Consider the following 17,363-nt stretch of genomic DNA (forward strand, 5'->3'; position numbering starts at 1 on the left):
TACTATTTCGTCACAAAGTACAATCCGTGGTATGTTCTGTTTTTCACTGAGTGGATATATTCAAAATTTAGATCTTTGAGATTAAGCATACGAGGATCTTTGAATGTAGCACCAGTGACAACTACAAGGAACCAGACCACTCACTCATCTGAGGCCACCTATTGGTTAAAATGCGAACACCATAAATATTTTACAATTTACATGCTGGAACCACATTTATAGCGCACATCAGGGGTCTTCAACGTTTTTCAGGGCAGGGACCCCCAAACTGATGGAGAGTTGGAGCAGGGACACCCCTACTATTTATATGGCATACAATTGTGTTTTATATTTAACGGTGCCTAGTGCCGTGTATAAACATAGCTACTCTGTTATTGTACATTAAATACTAAGCTATTCAAATAATACATAGGTTAATATATTCATGTTTTTATTTTAAACATGTGCAAGGTACAGGGTGGCCGTGCCACTGCCATTTATAAACAAACATCTTGCATACAACAGTGAGCTATTCAAATAATCCGCAGATTTTAATTTTAAACATGCATGTAGATGGGACAATAAATCCTCAAACCATCTGTGGATGGCACATGTTTGCACACAATTTGTGAGAAAAAACTGTTTGAAAAAAAAATAATAAAAATTAAAAATCGTCTAATCAACCAAAGATTTCGCGACCCCCCTGCAGTACCTCCGCGGACCCCCTGTTGAAGACCACAATATGCAATAAGGGAAAATAATGATAGAGATATTAATTTTGGCAGCAAATTACAGTCATAGTGTACTGATTAGATTTAGGCTATCCAAAACCACGCTGGTTTGGGAAAATAATGTGAAACTTTACATTTTGCTTACTTTTGTTTTAGTGTAGACAAGTAGAGCAAACAAACAAAAAAAAAAACAAGCAATCGTGAATTTGGGGAACTACTCTAATATACAAGAACATAGTACTGTACATAGTCGAATCACCCTGATACAAGTCATTGTTGATAAGAGATTGCAGTCTAGCCTTTTCCAGGTCATGCATCCCTCAAGCGTGACCATACCATAACTGGTATGTGACCCTATCTAGGGTCAGCAGAGGGTCAATGGATCCATATTACTCATCTCTTAGGGTGTAATCTGTATAATGTGTGCATTCCTGTTGCTACAGACAGTATGACCATTTTTTTTTTACAACTAATCAAGAAATCCCTGCTCTTGGCAATGGCATGTCAGAAATAGTGGAATATAACATAATTTTACTCAAGCACTGCATTTTCTTTGTTCATGAAGGGCCAATTTGATTTACTCACTTAAGTGTTTTAATTTTTTCTTCACTTCACTTTCACAGCTGATAGTTGTCCTTTTCGGCTACTTTAGTTCAAAGCAACAATGCAGATGTAGTCTAACAGTGCAAAATATAACCAATTCATGAAATTCCTGCTGATTGTTTCTTTATTTTGTTTATTCCCACTGACTTTTCTTATCCTTAAGACTAAATTAGATGGTAAATTGGTTTCAGGGGAGCAGTCAGACTAAGACGAATTCAAAGACCTCAGTGGAATGGCACCAGCATAAAGATTTAGCCACTTCGCCCAGAAAAGGGAAACCGGGGCACCCCTTTGGAGCCAGACCTGGTTGGGAGCTCGCCAGCGAGTCCCTGGTGGCCAAGCTCAGCCTAAAAAAGCAACAGGATGCCACTTCCACGTGGGCTCACCAATCGAGGGGAGGGAATTCGAGGTGGGCGGCAGGCGTAGGTGGGAGTCTAGGCATCTACGCATCCACAAACTGGCTCTTTGGACATGAGACGTCCCCTCGCTGGGAGGGTAAAAGCCTTAGCTGGTGTGTGAGGTGGAGCGGCACTAACTAGATATAGTTGGTCTAACCTCCACACAGTGTGTGCTCTGGAACCAAACTCCTGGAGAGGACTCTCTCTCATACCCTGGAGTTGCCCAAGGATAGAGTCATCTGGTTGGTGTGGGGATACTCACAAATCCCCAGCTGAGTACCACAGTGTTGGAGTTCTTCCCTGTGGGATATAGGCTTGCCTACTGCAAATCGCAGGAGGGAAGGTTCTGACTGTTGTTTGTGCATATGCACCAAGCTCAAATTATCTGGCCTTCTTGGAGTCTCTGGGTGATGTCGTAGAGGGAGGTCCACCTGGGGATTCCATTATTCCTCTGGAGGACTTCAATATCCATGTGGGCAATGACGGAGTGACCAAGAGAGGCGTGATTGGGAGGAACGGCCTCCCTGATCTGAACACGACTGGTGTTTTGTTTTTGGACTTGCTAGACATGAATTGTCCATTAGGAACACCATGTTCGAGCACAAGGTAGTTTATAAGTGTACCTTGTATCAGGCCACCTTAGGCCAAAGATCAAAGATCGGTTTTATAGTCGTATCATCAGACTTGCGACCAGGTCTTTGACACTCGGTGAAGAGAGTGACAGAGCTGTATCAGCAAATCACCACCTGGTCATTAGTTGGATCCATTGGTGGGGAACACCGAAAGACCTGATAAGCTCAAACCAATAGTGAGGGTAAAATGGAAACATCTGGTGAAGGCTCCTGTCCACTAGATCTTCAACTCACATATCTGGGAGAATTTTTCTCTTCTGCTGGGGGAGGTTGGGGACATGGAATCGGAATTGACCATGTTGGACGAAATTTGTCCCGAGATGCTAAAAGCTCTGAACACTGTGGGGCTTTCTAGGCTGACATACCTCTTTAAAATCACATGGATGTTGGGGACAATGCCTGTGGAGTGGCAGTTTCTTAAACTGACAGCAACCAAAGTTAAATTACTGGAGCTGTTTTGATGAATATTTGAGAAAATGTGCCATCAATCCACAGAGTTGTAATCAAGAGAGGATATTAAACAAAGAGTTTTCCAACAAGACTGTCAACAAAGAAAACTTATTCATAGTGACACTATATAATTGATAAGAATCATAAGAAGAATATAGTCTGACAATATGGCCACATTTGTGTCCATTGTCTCTTTTTCCTATCATACTTTTCAGCTCGTAAAGCAGGGACTATGCCGCATGTTGCATGTTTGCTTTACTTTTATGAGGAAGTTAAAGTAAACAAACTGGACTGGACTCTGCCCAGTCCTCTCTCTGACCCCGTCACGCAGATGGCTTTGGTTTTCGAGAGCTGCTCTTCACGGGTGCATCATGCTGACTTTTACTTTTTATTTATTCATTATCTTGTGTTGTTTTTGTAATTATGTGATGCTTGAGGGGGATCCCGGTATACCAGCAATCGCTAGGTATTTCAACACGAAAGGGAGGTATGAAGAAGTGAACCCGTTTCTTACAGAGAACATACTTGCAGTAAACAGATCTATTTTACAGCCATCATCTGCACAATGCCAACAAATCCATCTGACTGCTATAATTAGACATGGCACAAGATACCCGACAACTAAAAACATCAAGGAGATGCAGAAGCTGTACAAGATCATCCTGCATAATGCCACCGGTGAGCAAAGTTGGCTGCAAGAGATCCAGACCCAGTGGAAGATGTGGTACACTGAGGAAATGGACGGCCGACTCGTCCAGAAAGGTGTGGACGACCTCAAGCATCTAGCCATCAGGCTGTCAAAGCTGTTCCCCTCAATGATTTCAGAGGAAAAACTTCGGGGTGGACTCATCAAGTTCATAACCAGCTCAAAGCACAGATGCATCAACAGCACCCTGTCCTTCCAGGCTGGACTGACAGAGCTGTGGAACATTAAAGGTATCACCACAATGATAAGGCTCCAGCCCACAGCTGTGGGTTAAGGCTCACATTTTCTGTTCAATCTCTTGCCTATTGTCCATGCAGATATGGAGTTTGACCATGCGGTGAATGATGCCCTCATGAGGTTCTTTGACCAGTGCGCCAGGTTCGTACAGGAGGTTGAGAAGAACCCCTCAGCTGTGACAGAGGTGGACAAGTTCAAGCAGGGGCCAGAGATGAAGAGGGTCCAGCAGAAGATCGCAGACCGCCTCGGTGTCCCGTACAACCTCATCACAGATGGTTATGTCCACCTTTTGAGTTTGTTGTGATAGTTTTGCCTGAATCATAATAGTTGAAGACGCTCTTAGTGGTCTTTTTGACTGGTTTTCTTAAGTGTCACAGGTCTGTTAATAGTTTCTAAAAAAGCTGATTAACTACTGATCCTTTCAATGTTATTCATTTGATAGGTAATACAATCCTTTCATCAGATAAAATGAGAAAATCTGTAATGCTGTTTCACATCAGGTGGAACTTTTTTCTCATGTGGAAATATGGCACCTGGTTTTATTGAACCTTCGTATTATGATTTTGAGTTTGGAAATGTTGGAACTGTCTGTCTAGGTGCTTCAGTGGTAAGACTTGGATCTTTCCGAGCAGCTGTGCTGTTACCTGATACTACAATAGTATTTTCTGCTCTTTAAGTTTCTTTAGTTAATTTTTTTGATGATGCTACCTCTTTTTACTTCTTCATATCAAAGTTTGCACGGCTTATGTGTCTAAACCACTTAACAATTCTCTTGCAGTTATGGCTGATTCTGCGTTTAACTTGTGTGCTTATGAGTTTGCGATCAAGGCAGTGAACTCTCCCTGGTGTCAGCTCTTTGATGAGGATGATGCAAAGGTAGGAGTGTTGGTGGTCTGCTATATTCACAATTACACACGTCATTTCAGCTATGGTCCTCAAAGGTTGATCACAGTGGCCTTGAAATCCTTGTAGATCAGAAAAGCTGACCTCGCCCGACTATATATTTTTTATCTTGATCTATCAACCCTGTCTCCTGTGATAAAGGTCCAATAACACATTAATGATGTAATATTATTCACACCTGGACCTTCTCAAAGATGATGTAACGCTGCAAGTTTTGCAGAGAATGTACAGTGAGTATTGCTTTGAACGTGACAAATTCATTTATTTGTAGGATTTATCTGAATTAACAAAAGGAAAAGAAACGTCTATTGAATACAGTTTTCTCCTTAGGTTTGTATCAAAGTTTGGTCAGCTTGGCTGACCACACAAGCACGTCAGCTGATCAAATACTGTGAGGTACTGTACTGAGGTCGGACCGCAGGGCAATAAAAACACGGATACCAATTGAATCAATAAACATTAACTAGTTATTATTGCGTAAACTTGTTAATTATTTAACGCAGATAAATATTTTATCGCGCATTAACGCAGGTTTTATTATTGTAAAAGTCTGTTGCTCACAGGCTATTATTTTGTAAAAGTATGTTTTCATTTTAAAGTTCTTCCAGACGGTGGACTCAACAGAACCAAAGTCATCTGTAAACACTGCCAATATGCCGCCCATTGATTGGATGCGAGACTCCGGTTCTTTTCACAGATGTTTATTAATGCCACATCAACACCGTAGAACTAAATGTTCAAGTAAACAAAGACAACATTATTTGTTGTAATCATTAAAGAAATAGCATTCTTAGCATTGTTGCTGGTACCAATAAAGTCATTTCCCAGAGGCAATCTTCACGATAAAAACTAGGATTCTTTAAAGGGGAACTCCGGGGCATTTGAAGCACATTCCCATTGCTAGAGGTTGTCAAATACTGACAGTAGGACACAGAGAGGTGCAAATCGGCGCTCCCTGTGCAGCGATTGCGCTGTTTGCGCAGCCTGTCATGCTAGCCAAATACGTGGTGGCTAAGGGGCAAGAGCTAAACCTTCCACGTAAAACAACAACTTGCACACTGCAGAAACGTCACACCACTTTATAAACCATCCGACAATAAAGTCACAAGCCTTACCATCAAAACCATATGCATGGTTCTCACATTACTGGCATGGGGACGTTACAAAACAACTTTATAAACAGCATGTAACTCACCGGTTGTCGGTATGCTCGCGCATGTGAAAGCCCAAAAGAGTCAATGGACTATACTCCCATATACAAAACAATTATCTTCTCTAGAAAAACTGCGTTCAAGTATTTAAAACATTACAACAATACATGCCCAGTAATATTGTTGTAATGTTTTAAATACTTGAACGCAGTACCGGCACTACTTCCTGTTTTACTTGTTTCAACATAAAAGCACGTATTTCAAAATGAATTTAAAAAAAACTCCTGCATTTTCAGCCAAGTTGAATCGTCTTATCACCGTAGTAGTTCCAGTCTAAAATATCACTTGAAGGCAAAACACACAATTGATAGCAGCAAGTCATTCAAGGAAACAGACAGTGGAGCGAGGCTTCTACATAAAAACTACATAAAGATGCTGATGTTAAAAGTGTGTTTCCACAACAAATGTTATGGCACTCTCATTTATATGGCAGTACATTTAAAATAAAACTAAATGCTAAAGGCTATACTACTTTTGAATTAATTTTTGGATTTTGCGTACAAATGCGATAAATCGTGATTAATCGGGGAAATCATGTGATTAATTAGATTAAAAATTGTAATCGTTGCCCAGCCCTAATAAACATAAAGGGTACAGAACAGAGCTAAGCAATTTGCTCAGAAACAATTGACTCCATCAGTATTAGAAAAATGTTTCAGATGTATTTCTACAGGTCTCTAAAGAAGGGAGTAGAAAGCAGTCTCCTCTAACCACCACCTTTCTTTCTGCTTCGCTGCATATTCATTTACTGAGAAACACTTGGTCCTTTAAGAAAGAGTGTTTTGTGTTCTGTTGTATGCCGTATGTAAGATGACCTGAAATCTCAGGTTGCTTGAACCTTTGAATAATGTCAGGCTAGCAGATTGCTGTTTTGGGTTGTTCACGTTTGAAAAGTGTTTTCATAAGACCGGTTCGATATATCTTACACTATGACTACTTCAGTTGCATCTGGTTCAACAGGTTATAGAGTACGCCAGTGACCTGAGGGAGTTCTGGAAAAGAGGCTACGGTCATGATATTAACAGCAAGTCAAGCTGTATCCTCTTTCACGACCTGTTCAGTCGGCTGAATAAGGCAGCCACCGAGAACAAGTACGTGAAGTTATAATCATCACTCCAAGTGCAGGGTCTGAGTTATTACATATTTATCCTTGTTGACACTTCATGTGTATTATAAAGTCATGTTCAGGGTTACGTGTTTCATTTCAAATTGTTCTTTGTGTGTGTTCCAGGTTGGGCCAGCAGGTGACTGAAGCTGTGACAGTCCAGATCGGCCATGCAGACACTCTCCTGCCATTGCTTACTCTGCTGGGCTTCTTCAAGGACAGCGATGCCCTGACATCAACTAACTATGGCACTCACAGGCAACGCTCTTTCCGCACTAGCAACATTATGCCATATGCTGCTAACTTTCTCCTGGTGCTTTATGACTGTGGAGGAGGCGACCTTAGACTTCAGCCAATGCTCAACGAGAAGCTTGTGAATTTTCCTGGTTTGACTGACCAGCAGGCCTCCATACCGCTCTATCAGGACGTCAGAGAGCACTACAGAGATCTGCTCCACGGGTGTGACTTTGAGACTGAATGTCAGCTGTTCAAAAATCCCACTGAAGTTTAGGCAGACAGTTACAGGGGCTTTATCTTATTTCCTTTTCTAGAGAGAATCTGAGACTTGAGAATTCATAGGTTTTTCTTGATTTGATTACTTTATTACAAGCCAAAAAGTATGGGGAAACACAAGTTCCAGAGTGTCATTAGGTTCTGTTAAAAGTGGAGGCAGGGGCGGTTCTAGGGGCATTGGCCCCAGCTGAAATCTGATTGGCCCCCTGACGTGCCCCTGTCCTGTCACTCATCTGTCTTTTGTCCAGTTCAGTTCCCGTCACAAAAACCGAAGAATAATGCTGTTTTAGAGTGAAATGTACAGTAGTCACCCACATGCAACTTTGTGTATGTTTGTGAGAGAGATGTTTTGAACTGACAGTATTTGTGAAAAAGTAAAAAGGTTTTAAAAAATTAAATAAAATGCTGGATTTTCTCACATGCTGTGTGTGTTTGAGAGCATTTTGTCTATGTACAGTAAAAATGCATGTAAAATTGGTTAGGAGTTTTTTTTTTAAATTACGTGTTTAATTAAGTGTTTGAACATGGTGAAATGTATATACAGTACCTTACCAAAACAGGGAATTGTGTGCAAGGGTGTTGGACAAATACTTGGCCCCTCTATGAACACTGTGGCCCCTTAATGGTAGCCTGACTACGTCATACTCACGATTCTAGTCAGAATGTGAGTCTGATACCGCTCAATAGAGTTTTGAGTATGGGGCGTGTTTCAACCGAACCAGGAGAAAAAATGACTCTTCGCTCAATTGGATAGACCTACAACCAATCAGAACAACGTAGTATGTGACGTAGATTAAGCGACACACACTTGTTGTAGGAAGGACGGCAAAAACATCTTTTCTATCGATAAAAGCCTTTATCGTGTTCCTCTGTTCGTCTTTCAAAATGAATGCAATAAGGAGATCCTGTAGAACAGACTCGATGGCAGAATCAACATACCCTAGCTCTCCAGCGGCAGCCATGTTTGTTTCAAACGAAGTCAAACCAAGCGCTCTTTAGTGACGTAGTCGATAATGTCCCTGTTGATCATCTGTCCATCATCGTATAAAGTCCGCCCTGGCAATCTGATTGGGTCGACCGATTCCATGTCGGGCATAATGATTTCCCAACTGAGCAGAGCCAGACTGAACTTCCCTACCAAAGATTTTATGGGCGGGGCTAAGTTCGGCTGGCACCCAGGCTACTGGATGTTCGTTGATATTACTCTGCCACCGAACCCGGAAAGAGGAGATGTTTGTAGTTCTCTCGCACCGGAAATGCTGCTAGGTGTATTATCCTGGTTTGCATTTCCGGTGCGAGAGAACTACAAACATCTCCTCTTTCCGGGTTCGGTGGAGTAATATCAACGAACATCCAGTCTTCAATACAACTCAATGGGATTTACAAAATGTCAAATAAAACACGACAGAAGCAACTTTTTGCAACGAAATTTGATATGGATTACCAGAGCACACCAGTAACCACTCCGGTGAGTTGATGATTTTGAAAACGGACGTTTATGGTGCTTTTACGGACCTTTTTGGACATGCACATGACTTGCCATTCTGAAGCAGGTTGAGAAGAATCAAAATTAGGCAAATACCGGAGACAGCAGTAAACATAAAAAAAAGCGGTGAGGGGGGTTCTAAAACATTGCAGACGATTCATAAATGAGACTTAAAGCTGCCGTCGGCAGGTTTTCAAAATTCCGAGTCTAAAGTCGGAAAATTCGAACTGATACAACTTTTAGATCCCTCCCCCAACCTCTAACAAGCTCCAAACCGCGCCCCAAACCCCTCCACCTCTGTGGACGAGGTTGTCCACGTGAGTTCACACCAGTGTGCGCGCACATAAGCTGGGGGCAGACTCACGCTCAGCATGGAAGACGTGGTTGGTGACTGTTCTGCTCAGATAATAGATAAATAATAAACCTAACGTGATTGGTTAAAAACAGCCGGGAGCGCTCGATTTTTGCAAGCACGATTACAGGCTTCAGAGGGAGCTACAGAATTCGGGATTTTTCCTAAACAGCCTATTTAATATTCTACTTCCAGAATCCCATGACAGTTCAAGCTAATATGACTAAAAAAAAGTTGCCGAGGCAGCTTTAATGTTGAAAATACCACAGTTCTCCTTTAATGGCCCCTTACTCAGAAATATCCTAGATCCGCCACTGAGTGGAGGTGATTCAGAACTGTGGTAAACGGGCCTTGCTTTTGTTCTTCTTTTCTTTAAGGTTTGCTGGCACGAAATCAAAAGGAGCTAAATAATAAATAGATAATTGTCCAACAACAATAACATCTCTCAGTTAAAACGCGGTCTTTACTGTATTTGTCTATTTCATTCAAACAGCTGAAAGCTTCAAATGACCTGAAATCACTAAAAATTGTACACAGCATCCCAGCGGGGTTTTGTTTATGCAACTGTAATTACACTGATATAAAATGATAATTATAGGCTGGGTTTGCTACCTTCGCCTTAATTTAGATATTTCTCAAAAGCTTAAATTCGTCCAAACATCGAGTTTTTGACCGTAAGAGAATAACCCCATAAGACTTCCGTACATCCCCCTCTAACTGATTGGTTGGACAGTCCCACACGGTCAACGTCACTCAGTTTGGTGGCTGCACGTTACGTTCAAGCCAAGGGGATCATGCCGATCATTTTATGGAAACTCGTTTTTATTCTCCTCACTACTACTGTAATCGGCATTTTCAGTTGCTGTTACAGCAATGTGATTCCGGAGGGAGATCCAAATATACCAGCAATCGCCAAATATTTCTGCACCAAAGGGAGGTATGAAGAAGTGAACCCGTATCTCATACAGGACATACTCGCTGTAAACAGATCGATTTTAAAGCCTCCGTCTGCGCGATGTCGCCAAATCCACCTGACCGCCATAATAAGACACGGGACGAGGTACCCGACGGCCAAAAATGTCCAAAAGATGCAGAAGCTTTACGAGCTGGTCCGGAGCAGCGCCACTGCCAAGCACAGCTGGCTGCAAGAGATCCAGACCCAGTGGAAGATGTGGTACACTGAGGAAATGGACGGCCGACTCGTCCAGAAAGGTGTGGACGATCACAAGCATCTAGCCATCAGGCTGTCAAAGCTGTTCCCCTCAATGATTTCAGAGGAAAAACTTCGTGGTAGACTCATCAAGTTCATAACCAGCTCAAAGCACAGATGCATCAACAGCACCCTGTCCTTCCAGGCTGGACTGACAGAGCTGTGGAACATTAAAGGTATCACCACAATGATAAGGCTCCAGCCCACAGCTGCGGGTTAAGGCTCACATTTTCTGTTCAATCTCTTGCCTATTGTCCATGCAGATATGGAGTTTGACCATGCGGTGAATGATGCCCTCATGAGGTTCTTTGACCAGTGCGACAGGTTCGTACAGGAGGTTGAGAAGAACCCCTCGGCTTTGACAGAGGTGGACAAGTTCAAGCAGGGGCCAGAGATGAAGAGGGTCCAGCAGAAGATCGCAGACCGCCTCGGTGTCCCGTACGACCTCATCACAGATGGTCAGTGGAAGAGGCTTTAGGCCGATTCAACGACACAAAATGAAGAGCGATTGTGTGTTAAGCCATGTTTTCTTCTAAGTTCTACGCCAGTGCAGTTAGCGCAGTACTGTAAGGGACCTCTGTGTTGCAATATTACCGGATGCCAGGTGTAGAGGGAAAATTCACCATGTGAGCACAGTTCAAACTAACGAAACTGAATGAATGAAACAACAAAGTTGTTAGATTTTGCAGCGACACACAGCCCGCAAACACAGGGCTATACATTTAAGTGAAGACGATATTTTACCACAACATTAACAAGAAGCAAAACTGATTAATCCTCTTACCTTTTGGGGGGCAACACCAGAAATGAAAAAAAAGGGCTACATAATTTGGTATATAGCCCAGGATAGTAGAGGTTGTTTAAGTTTAAAGGGACACTATGTAATTTCTTCCCCCATCTAGTGGTGCAATTTTATTTTGCAAAGTTGAATGAATTTGCTCTCTAGCGCCTCACGTTTTCAAATGTGCGCTGCAACTTCTTGAACTACAGCAAGCGGAATGTGTCAAGATTCAAGAAGCTATAGCTTCAGACTCAAGGTCCATACAAACAAAAAGAAATCAAGACACACAGTACAAAGGATTACATAACACACATACAACAACACTATGAAAACAGATGACAGATAACATGTCAGATAACATAACATCTCCTTTGGTGTGCAAGCAATGCAATTAGTCATATTCCGGGAGTTACCGGAAGTGACGTCGACGCAGCGTTAGCATTAGCCTGCGTTAGCAATAGGAGCATTAGCAGCGGTAAATAAACTCCCGGTAAACTTACAAACTTTCTAATGCCTCGTTTTGTGAGTTAAGAGCCTATGTGTACTACGGCAGAAGTTTGGTAACAATCAATGCATTATTAGTGGGATCATTTACGAGATAAAATCTATTTAGCATTTTTTTTTTTTTTTTTAAACTTTATTAGTAAATCAACAAAATAACAGTTTACAAATGTGAGCATAACGCCAAAAAGAAGATATCCAGGGGGAGCATAGGAATAATAATAAAAAGAAGAAGATGATGCACTTACAAAAAGAAAGCTAATGAACACAAAGACATATGTGCCAAGGAATAAAATCTATTTAGCATTAGCGGCTGTAAGCCATTTGGCGGAAATGACGTCACAATGACGTCATTTCTGCTTGTAGGCCTGGTGGGGAAATCGCGATTCGAAGTGCTTTATGTCCCTCTCGGCACTTCGTCATTTTTCATAGAGCGGAAGGACATGGCAGCCTCCATAGAGCTTACCTGCTCTATGTAGATACAGACAAGTTATTCTTCACTCAGGAGGATAAGTGAGATTTTTGACAGAGATCATTTTACACCAATGAGGACTAACTTATGAATGAATATGTTGATTTGAGCTAATAAATGACTTAATTTATTACATAGTGTCCCTTTAAGGGACATAATTGATGTTATACATACCGTAGTTGACTTTTTTGACAACAATTTCCTTAAAAACTTTTTAATTTGAATTGTTTGATTGACTGTTCTAAAAATCCTGTCAATAATTTCACTTTTCCTGAGGTTCAACTGACCTGCTTGGACGACGTGATGGTCACATCACAGAAATCACAGTAGAATTGTGTACTATTTCAATACTATTATACTATATATATACTATATATGTATAAGTACATATATACAGATAGATAGATAGATAGATAGATAGATAGATAGATAGATAGATAGATAGATAGATAGATAGATGGTTGGTGGTCTGGTGGCGAGCACTGTCACCTAACAGCAAGAGGGTTCCGGGTTTGAATCCCGGTTGGGGCCTTTCTGTGTGGAGTTTGCATGTTCTGCATGCGTGGGTCCTCTCCAGATACTATGGCTTCCTCCCACTGTCCTAAAAAAACATTCATGTCAGGTTCACTGGTGACTCTAAACGGGAGTGAGTGTGAGCGTGCATGGTTGTTTGTGTCCTTCGTCTCCATGTGGCCCTGTGGTGGACTGACGACCTGTCCAGGGTGTACCCCGCCTCTCGCCCACTGACAGCTGGGATAGGCTCCAGCACCCTGAGTTGGATTAAGCGGGTGTAGAAAATGGATGGATGCAAAAACAGTCCTCAGTTTGAGACTCACATGACTTATTTTACAGTGTTTTTTTGCACAGAAGGTGGTGCTGTTTGTCTAATGTTACAATATTTGCTTCCTTCACTAAGTTTTTCTTCACTGAGCTTTAGTCACTGTCTGCTTTGTTTTTGTGAACTAATCGTCGAAAACTGCTTCGTTAATTTCATTCGGAGGTACTCTGGGTACTTCGATTCCTCATACATTCAAACATACAATACAAAAAAAAACTGCCCTTAAATTCCACTACATTTACTGTATCTTACCAATAAAGTTACTTCCCAGAAATATGTCAGAAATAATATGATATTGTTAAGACTCGTTGCTTCCTACAGTTTTAACTGGGACCTTGTCTCTTAAATTTAACCTTGAATCATAGTATTACTTTGAGCAAAAACTTCTCTTGTGGTTTCATTTAAAGTCCAAAGACTTCCATTTGTGACCTTTTCATTTTGTCTGACATGCACATAAAATTCCTGCTCAACTTGCCCAACCACCCTGCACCCCTTTATTCCTTTAAGTGAGTGTGACAGAAAACAAAATTACTTTTTGGTTGTTGTTTTTTTGCTTTTAGAAGCAAAAAAGACTGTTTTAGTACTCCATTATGCAGAACTACTACTGATGATGCTTTTTGTTATTGAAAGTTGAGCCCTGTCCATAGGATGTATTATCTCTATGCTTGATACTCTTTTTTTCGGATGACATTCTCACCTGTCTTGTTTCATTGTGTTCATTATGTTGTGTTACAATCTTTCTCCTGCAGATATGGCAGAGGCTGCATTCTACATGTGCGCTTATGAGTTTGCCATCAAGACAGTGAACTCCCCATGGTGCCATCTCTTTGATGAGGTTGATGCACAGGTAAGGCTAGTTTCTGGCAAAGTCTCATTAGTTCACCTGAAAGGGTGTGTAAGAGAACAATTCCCCCTGAGGGAACCCTGTTCGACTAATTCTGCGCGTAGATATATGACATATGCACATCAAAGCCACATATTGGCTGTTTTTCTTATTTCTAGTAGGAACCAAGTTAATTTGTTAACAGGCTTTTTTAGCCTTTAAAAAGCAGGACAATGGGAAGCAAACAAACTTAGAAGGGAACTCAGCGGTTGAATTGTCCTTAACTGATATTTTAGTGTATAGAAAAAAAATGAAAAAAAGCAGGTGAGATTCAATGAGAAGAAACAACACCATCGGTCCTGAATGATCGAGTCACATAGAGAGTAATGTCAACAGAGACCCATTCCGCTGATAATTCCTCTCTGTTTGTTGAGCTTTTCAACCTAAATTGAAAAGCCCTCACCAGAGAAAATTCCTCTTGGCTCGATGCTTTGTGGTATTGCCATTATTCTAATTATTCTATATAATCCAGATTGTCTCTGGTTTCATGATTAAGCACAGGAAGCAGAGAAAGCCTGCTCCAGGCTTTCTCTGCTTTGACCCAGTTATTGTTGATTGAGAAATGTCCCCACCACAAAGAGTGATTTGTGCCTTGTGTACAATAAGGCCTGCATGATGATCAAGTAGCCTTGCACGGCGACTACCTGCAGTATTTATTGTAATGAACTATTCTTCACGACCAGTGATTTGTAAAATCTGGTTCAATAGGTGATGGAGTATGCGATAGATCTGAAGCAATTCTGGAAAAGAGGCTATGGACATGACATTAACAGCAAGTCAAGCTGTATTCTGTTCCATGATGCGTTCAGTCGCCTGGACCAAGCAGTCGCCGAAAGCAAGTAAGTCAAACTTAAATTGGGCTCCTATATTTATTTGTTTTTAATGTGTGAACAGAAACCAAATATAACTTGTGGAAACTCATGGGAAAAAAAGCCGGTAAAGTTATTTAGAAAAAGACTATAGCTCAATACTTTCTGACCCCATCAGAAGGCAGTTACAGTGTTAAAGAGCTCACATCAAACACATGTTTCTAGCAGACCTGAAATAACCACTTAACTGATTTTTATGACCTATATGGAGCAAACATATTGTATATTTCAAATTTTAAGCTTCTCCAGTTGGATTATTTGTTGTATTTCACCTTTATGTTTTTTGTTTTTTTTTGTCCCCTTTATTGTAAGTTGGACAAAACACTAAAATCTTGTAACAGCTAACATCGAGCCTATATGATTTACTATCACCTCACGTTTCACTGGCTGAAGAATATATCATGAAAGCAACTGGAATGCATTTAAAACCAATGCATAGACATTCATGCTTGTGTCCTGGCAAGAACTTACACTAACAGGGCTAACGAGGCCAGAAAAACAATGACAATGCGGGCAACTAAATATTTTTAGTTGTGTAAACACTGGTGTCAAACACCTGCCAAGCTGCACTTCCATACTCAACAGGACTTTCTAAGGACAGATTAAAATTGTTCCGTGGCCTTCAATGTTTGTATAATCAGTCATCTGTTTTGCCAGCGATTTCTGTTTGTTCACTGTCGCTCTTGGTAAAACCCGTTGCTTTTCCTCTTCGGAGCTTTTGGTATTCTTCAACGAATCAAATGTCAAGTAACCACGCAGAGAGTCAAAGAACTCCGACAAACTTTGGGCAAACTTGTTAAGGTTGATAAGCTGTTAAATTACAGCTGCTACCTGAGTCCTGAAATTCATGTAAATTGAATTATTCCCCCAAACAAATCTGATTCTGATCACATGCAAGACCAAAATTCGCATTTTTAGAGCCATTAATGACTAATCCTTCAGATTTAGTTTTTTTCACCAGTCAGTTGTTTAGTCTAATAATTGTTTATTCTGAGATCAGACTTGTCAACAAACGTCTGTCTGAAAAATGAGGATTACCATGAGGATGTGCAAAACATAACAATTTCCTGTCAGTATCTGACTGTGAGGTTCGAAAAAAATTGCTGGGCGGTTAGGTATCGGAAGACGGTGACGTTGCAGGCATGCAACTTGCAGTATTTTGTCAGGATAACTCACAAACATTTTGTGTTGCATGTAAAACTGCACTGCTGTGTTTTCCAGGTCAGACCAGCCGGTGACTGAAGCCGTGACAGTCCAAGTGGGCCACGCAGAGACCCTCCTCCCGCTTCTTACCCTCCTGGGATTCTTTAAGGACAACAACACCCTGATGTCGACCAACTACGCCTCACAGACCCAACGCTCCTTCCGCACCAGCTGTATGTTGCCTTATGCGGCTAACCTGCTCCTGGTGCTGTACGACTGTGGGCGGGACGGCCTGAGACTGCAGCCACTGCTCAACGAGAAGCCCGTGGCTTTCCCCGGTTTGAACGACCAGCAGGCTTCCATGCCGCTCTATCAAGATGTCAGAGAGCACTACAAGCATCTGCTCCGCGGTTGTGACTTTGAGACTGAATGCCGTCTGTTCACAAATCCCACTGACGCTTAGGCAGATTCTGGAAAAGAGGTCCTGAAACATGATAGCTTTATTGTGCTTTTGTATTTGCGAAATGCAGTGAAAATGGTTTCTAATGCGAACATCATGGTCTGAATGTTTCTCTCATGTAAACTATCGATTTATCACCTTTTACCACGACCTTAAATCTTAACTAAACCACAAGGAAGTATTTTCGCTCCAGTATTGAAAAGTGGTGTCTCTTAATCACACAGCGTGATCCAGCCTTGTAGTTAAACCTCAGGTCCTCGACCATTATAGTATTTTTACTTCTATATTCTATATTTTTTGCAAGGTTTGTTTCCACTAATCCACACCTTGGAGTTTTAACTAAAGATTTTATATTGTTTTGTTTTCTTCAGTCTTTTTTTTTAACCACAGAAGCACTTCCCAAATTCAAGCATCTTGCCAGCTATTACTGCTTCAACCAATTGATCTCCTACACTTTCACCAGTAACACCTCACTTACTCAAGTTTTACATTTCAATTCACTGATTTAAAAAAAAAAACTACCTAGAAGTAGCAAGTTAATCAATTCACATCTAGTTTATTTAAAACCCTCGAGTGATGGCTTGATGCCACTTTCCACTGCCGGCTTGATGACTTATTGGAAACAAGAGAGCCTATTTTTTTAATGGTTAACAACATTTACCTGCCTCGTTGAAAAGATTCCCATTTGCCAGAGAGTTTCCCCACAAGGAGGTTTCTTATAAATGCCCCCAAGATGCTCCACTGGCTGTCTCTGGAGTTATTATTTACAACAATTAAACCCCATGCACTGATTAAAAAAACAATGGCCTTTGGGCATAGATTTGGAAATCACTCCTCCACTCATGCAGCCAAACTGAAAGAGACACAAAACAATCACAAGTTTGCACGAGGAGAGACACA

General features: G+C 41.3%; 2 protein-coding genes across 2 annotated transcripts; both read left to right on the forward strand.

Annotated features, from left to right (window-relative positions):
- The first annotated feature begins 3,164 nt into the window (after positions 1-3,164).
- Positions 3,165-7,758, forward strand: LOC142399978 (multiple inositol polyphosphate phosphatase 1-like). Its single transcript, XM_075484542.1, has 5 exons — positions 3,165-3,729; positions 3,817-4,011; positions 4,515-4,612; positions 6,811-6,941; positions 7,082-7,758. The coding sequence occupies exons 1-5, from the start codon at positions 3,165-3,167 to the stop codon at positions 7,464-7,466; spliced, it is 1,374 nt and encodes a 457-aa protein (XP_075340657.1). The 3' UTR covers positions 7,467-7,758.
- A 2,300-nt stretch (positions 7,759-10,058) lies between these two features.
- minpp1a (multiple inositol-polyphosphate phosphatase 1a) lies at positions 10,059-16,822 on the forward strand. The gene is made up of 5 exons (XM_075484551.1): positions 10,059-10,692; positions 10,780-10,974; positions 13,858-13,955; positions 14,700-14,830; positions 16,082-16,822. Exons 1-5 carry the CDS (start codon positions 10,101-10,103, stop codon positions 16,464-16,466), a joined length of 1,401 nt encoding a protein of 466 aa, XP_075340666.1. The 5' UTR covers positions 10,059-10,100; the 3' UTR covers positions 16,467-16,822.
- The last annotated feature ends 541 nt before the right edge of the window (positions 16,823-17,363 follow it).

The sequence above is a fragment of the Odontesthes bonariensis genome, chromosome 2 (assembly GCF_027942865.1).
Source record: "Odontesthes bonariensis isolate fOdoBon6 chromosome 2, fOdoBon6.hap1, whole genome shotgun sequence".
NCBI classification, from domain to species: domain Eukaryota; kingdom Metazoa; phylum Chordata; class Actinopteri; order Atheriniformes; family Atherinopsidae; genus Odontesthes; species Odontesthes bonariensis.

Excerpts from the sequence above, each read along its gene's own strand:
- minpp1a (XM_075484551.1), top strand. The coding sequence starts at position 10,101 with ATGCCGATCATTTTATGGAAACTCGTTTTTATTCTCCTCACTACTACT. Across the intron at positions 10,693-10,779 it reads AGAGCTGTGGAACATTAAAG|ATATGGAGTTTGACCATGCG; the intron begins GTATCACCACAA and ends TTGTCCATGCAG. Across the intron at positions 14,831-16,081 it reads CAAGCAGTCGCCGAAAGCAA|GTCAGACCAGCCGGTGACTG; the intron begins GTAAGTCAAACT and ends TGTGTTTTCCAG.
- LOC142399978 (XM_075484542.1), top strand. The coding sequence starts at position 3,165 with ATGCTGACTTTTACTTTTTATTTATTCATTATCTTGTGTTGTTTTTGT. Across the intron at positions 3,730-3,816 it reads AGAGCTGTGGAACATTAAAG|ATATGGAGTTTGACCATGCG; the intron begins GTATCACCACAA and ends TTGTCCATGCAG. Across the intron at positions 4,613-6,810 it reads TTGATGAGGATGATGCAAAG|GTTATAGAGTACGCCAGTGA; the intron begins GTAGGAGTGTTG and ends CTGGTTCAACAG.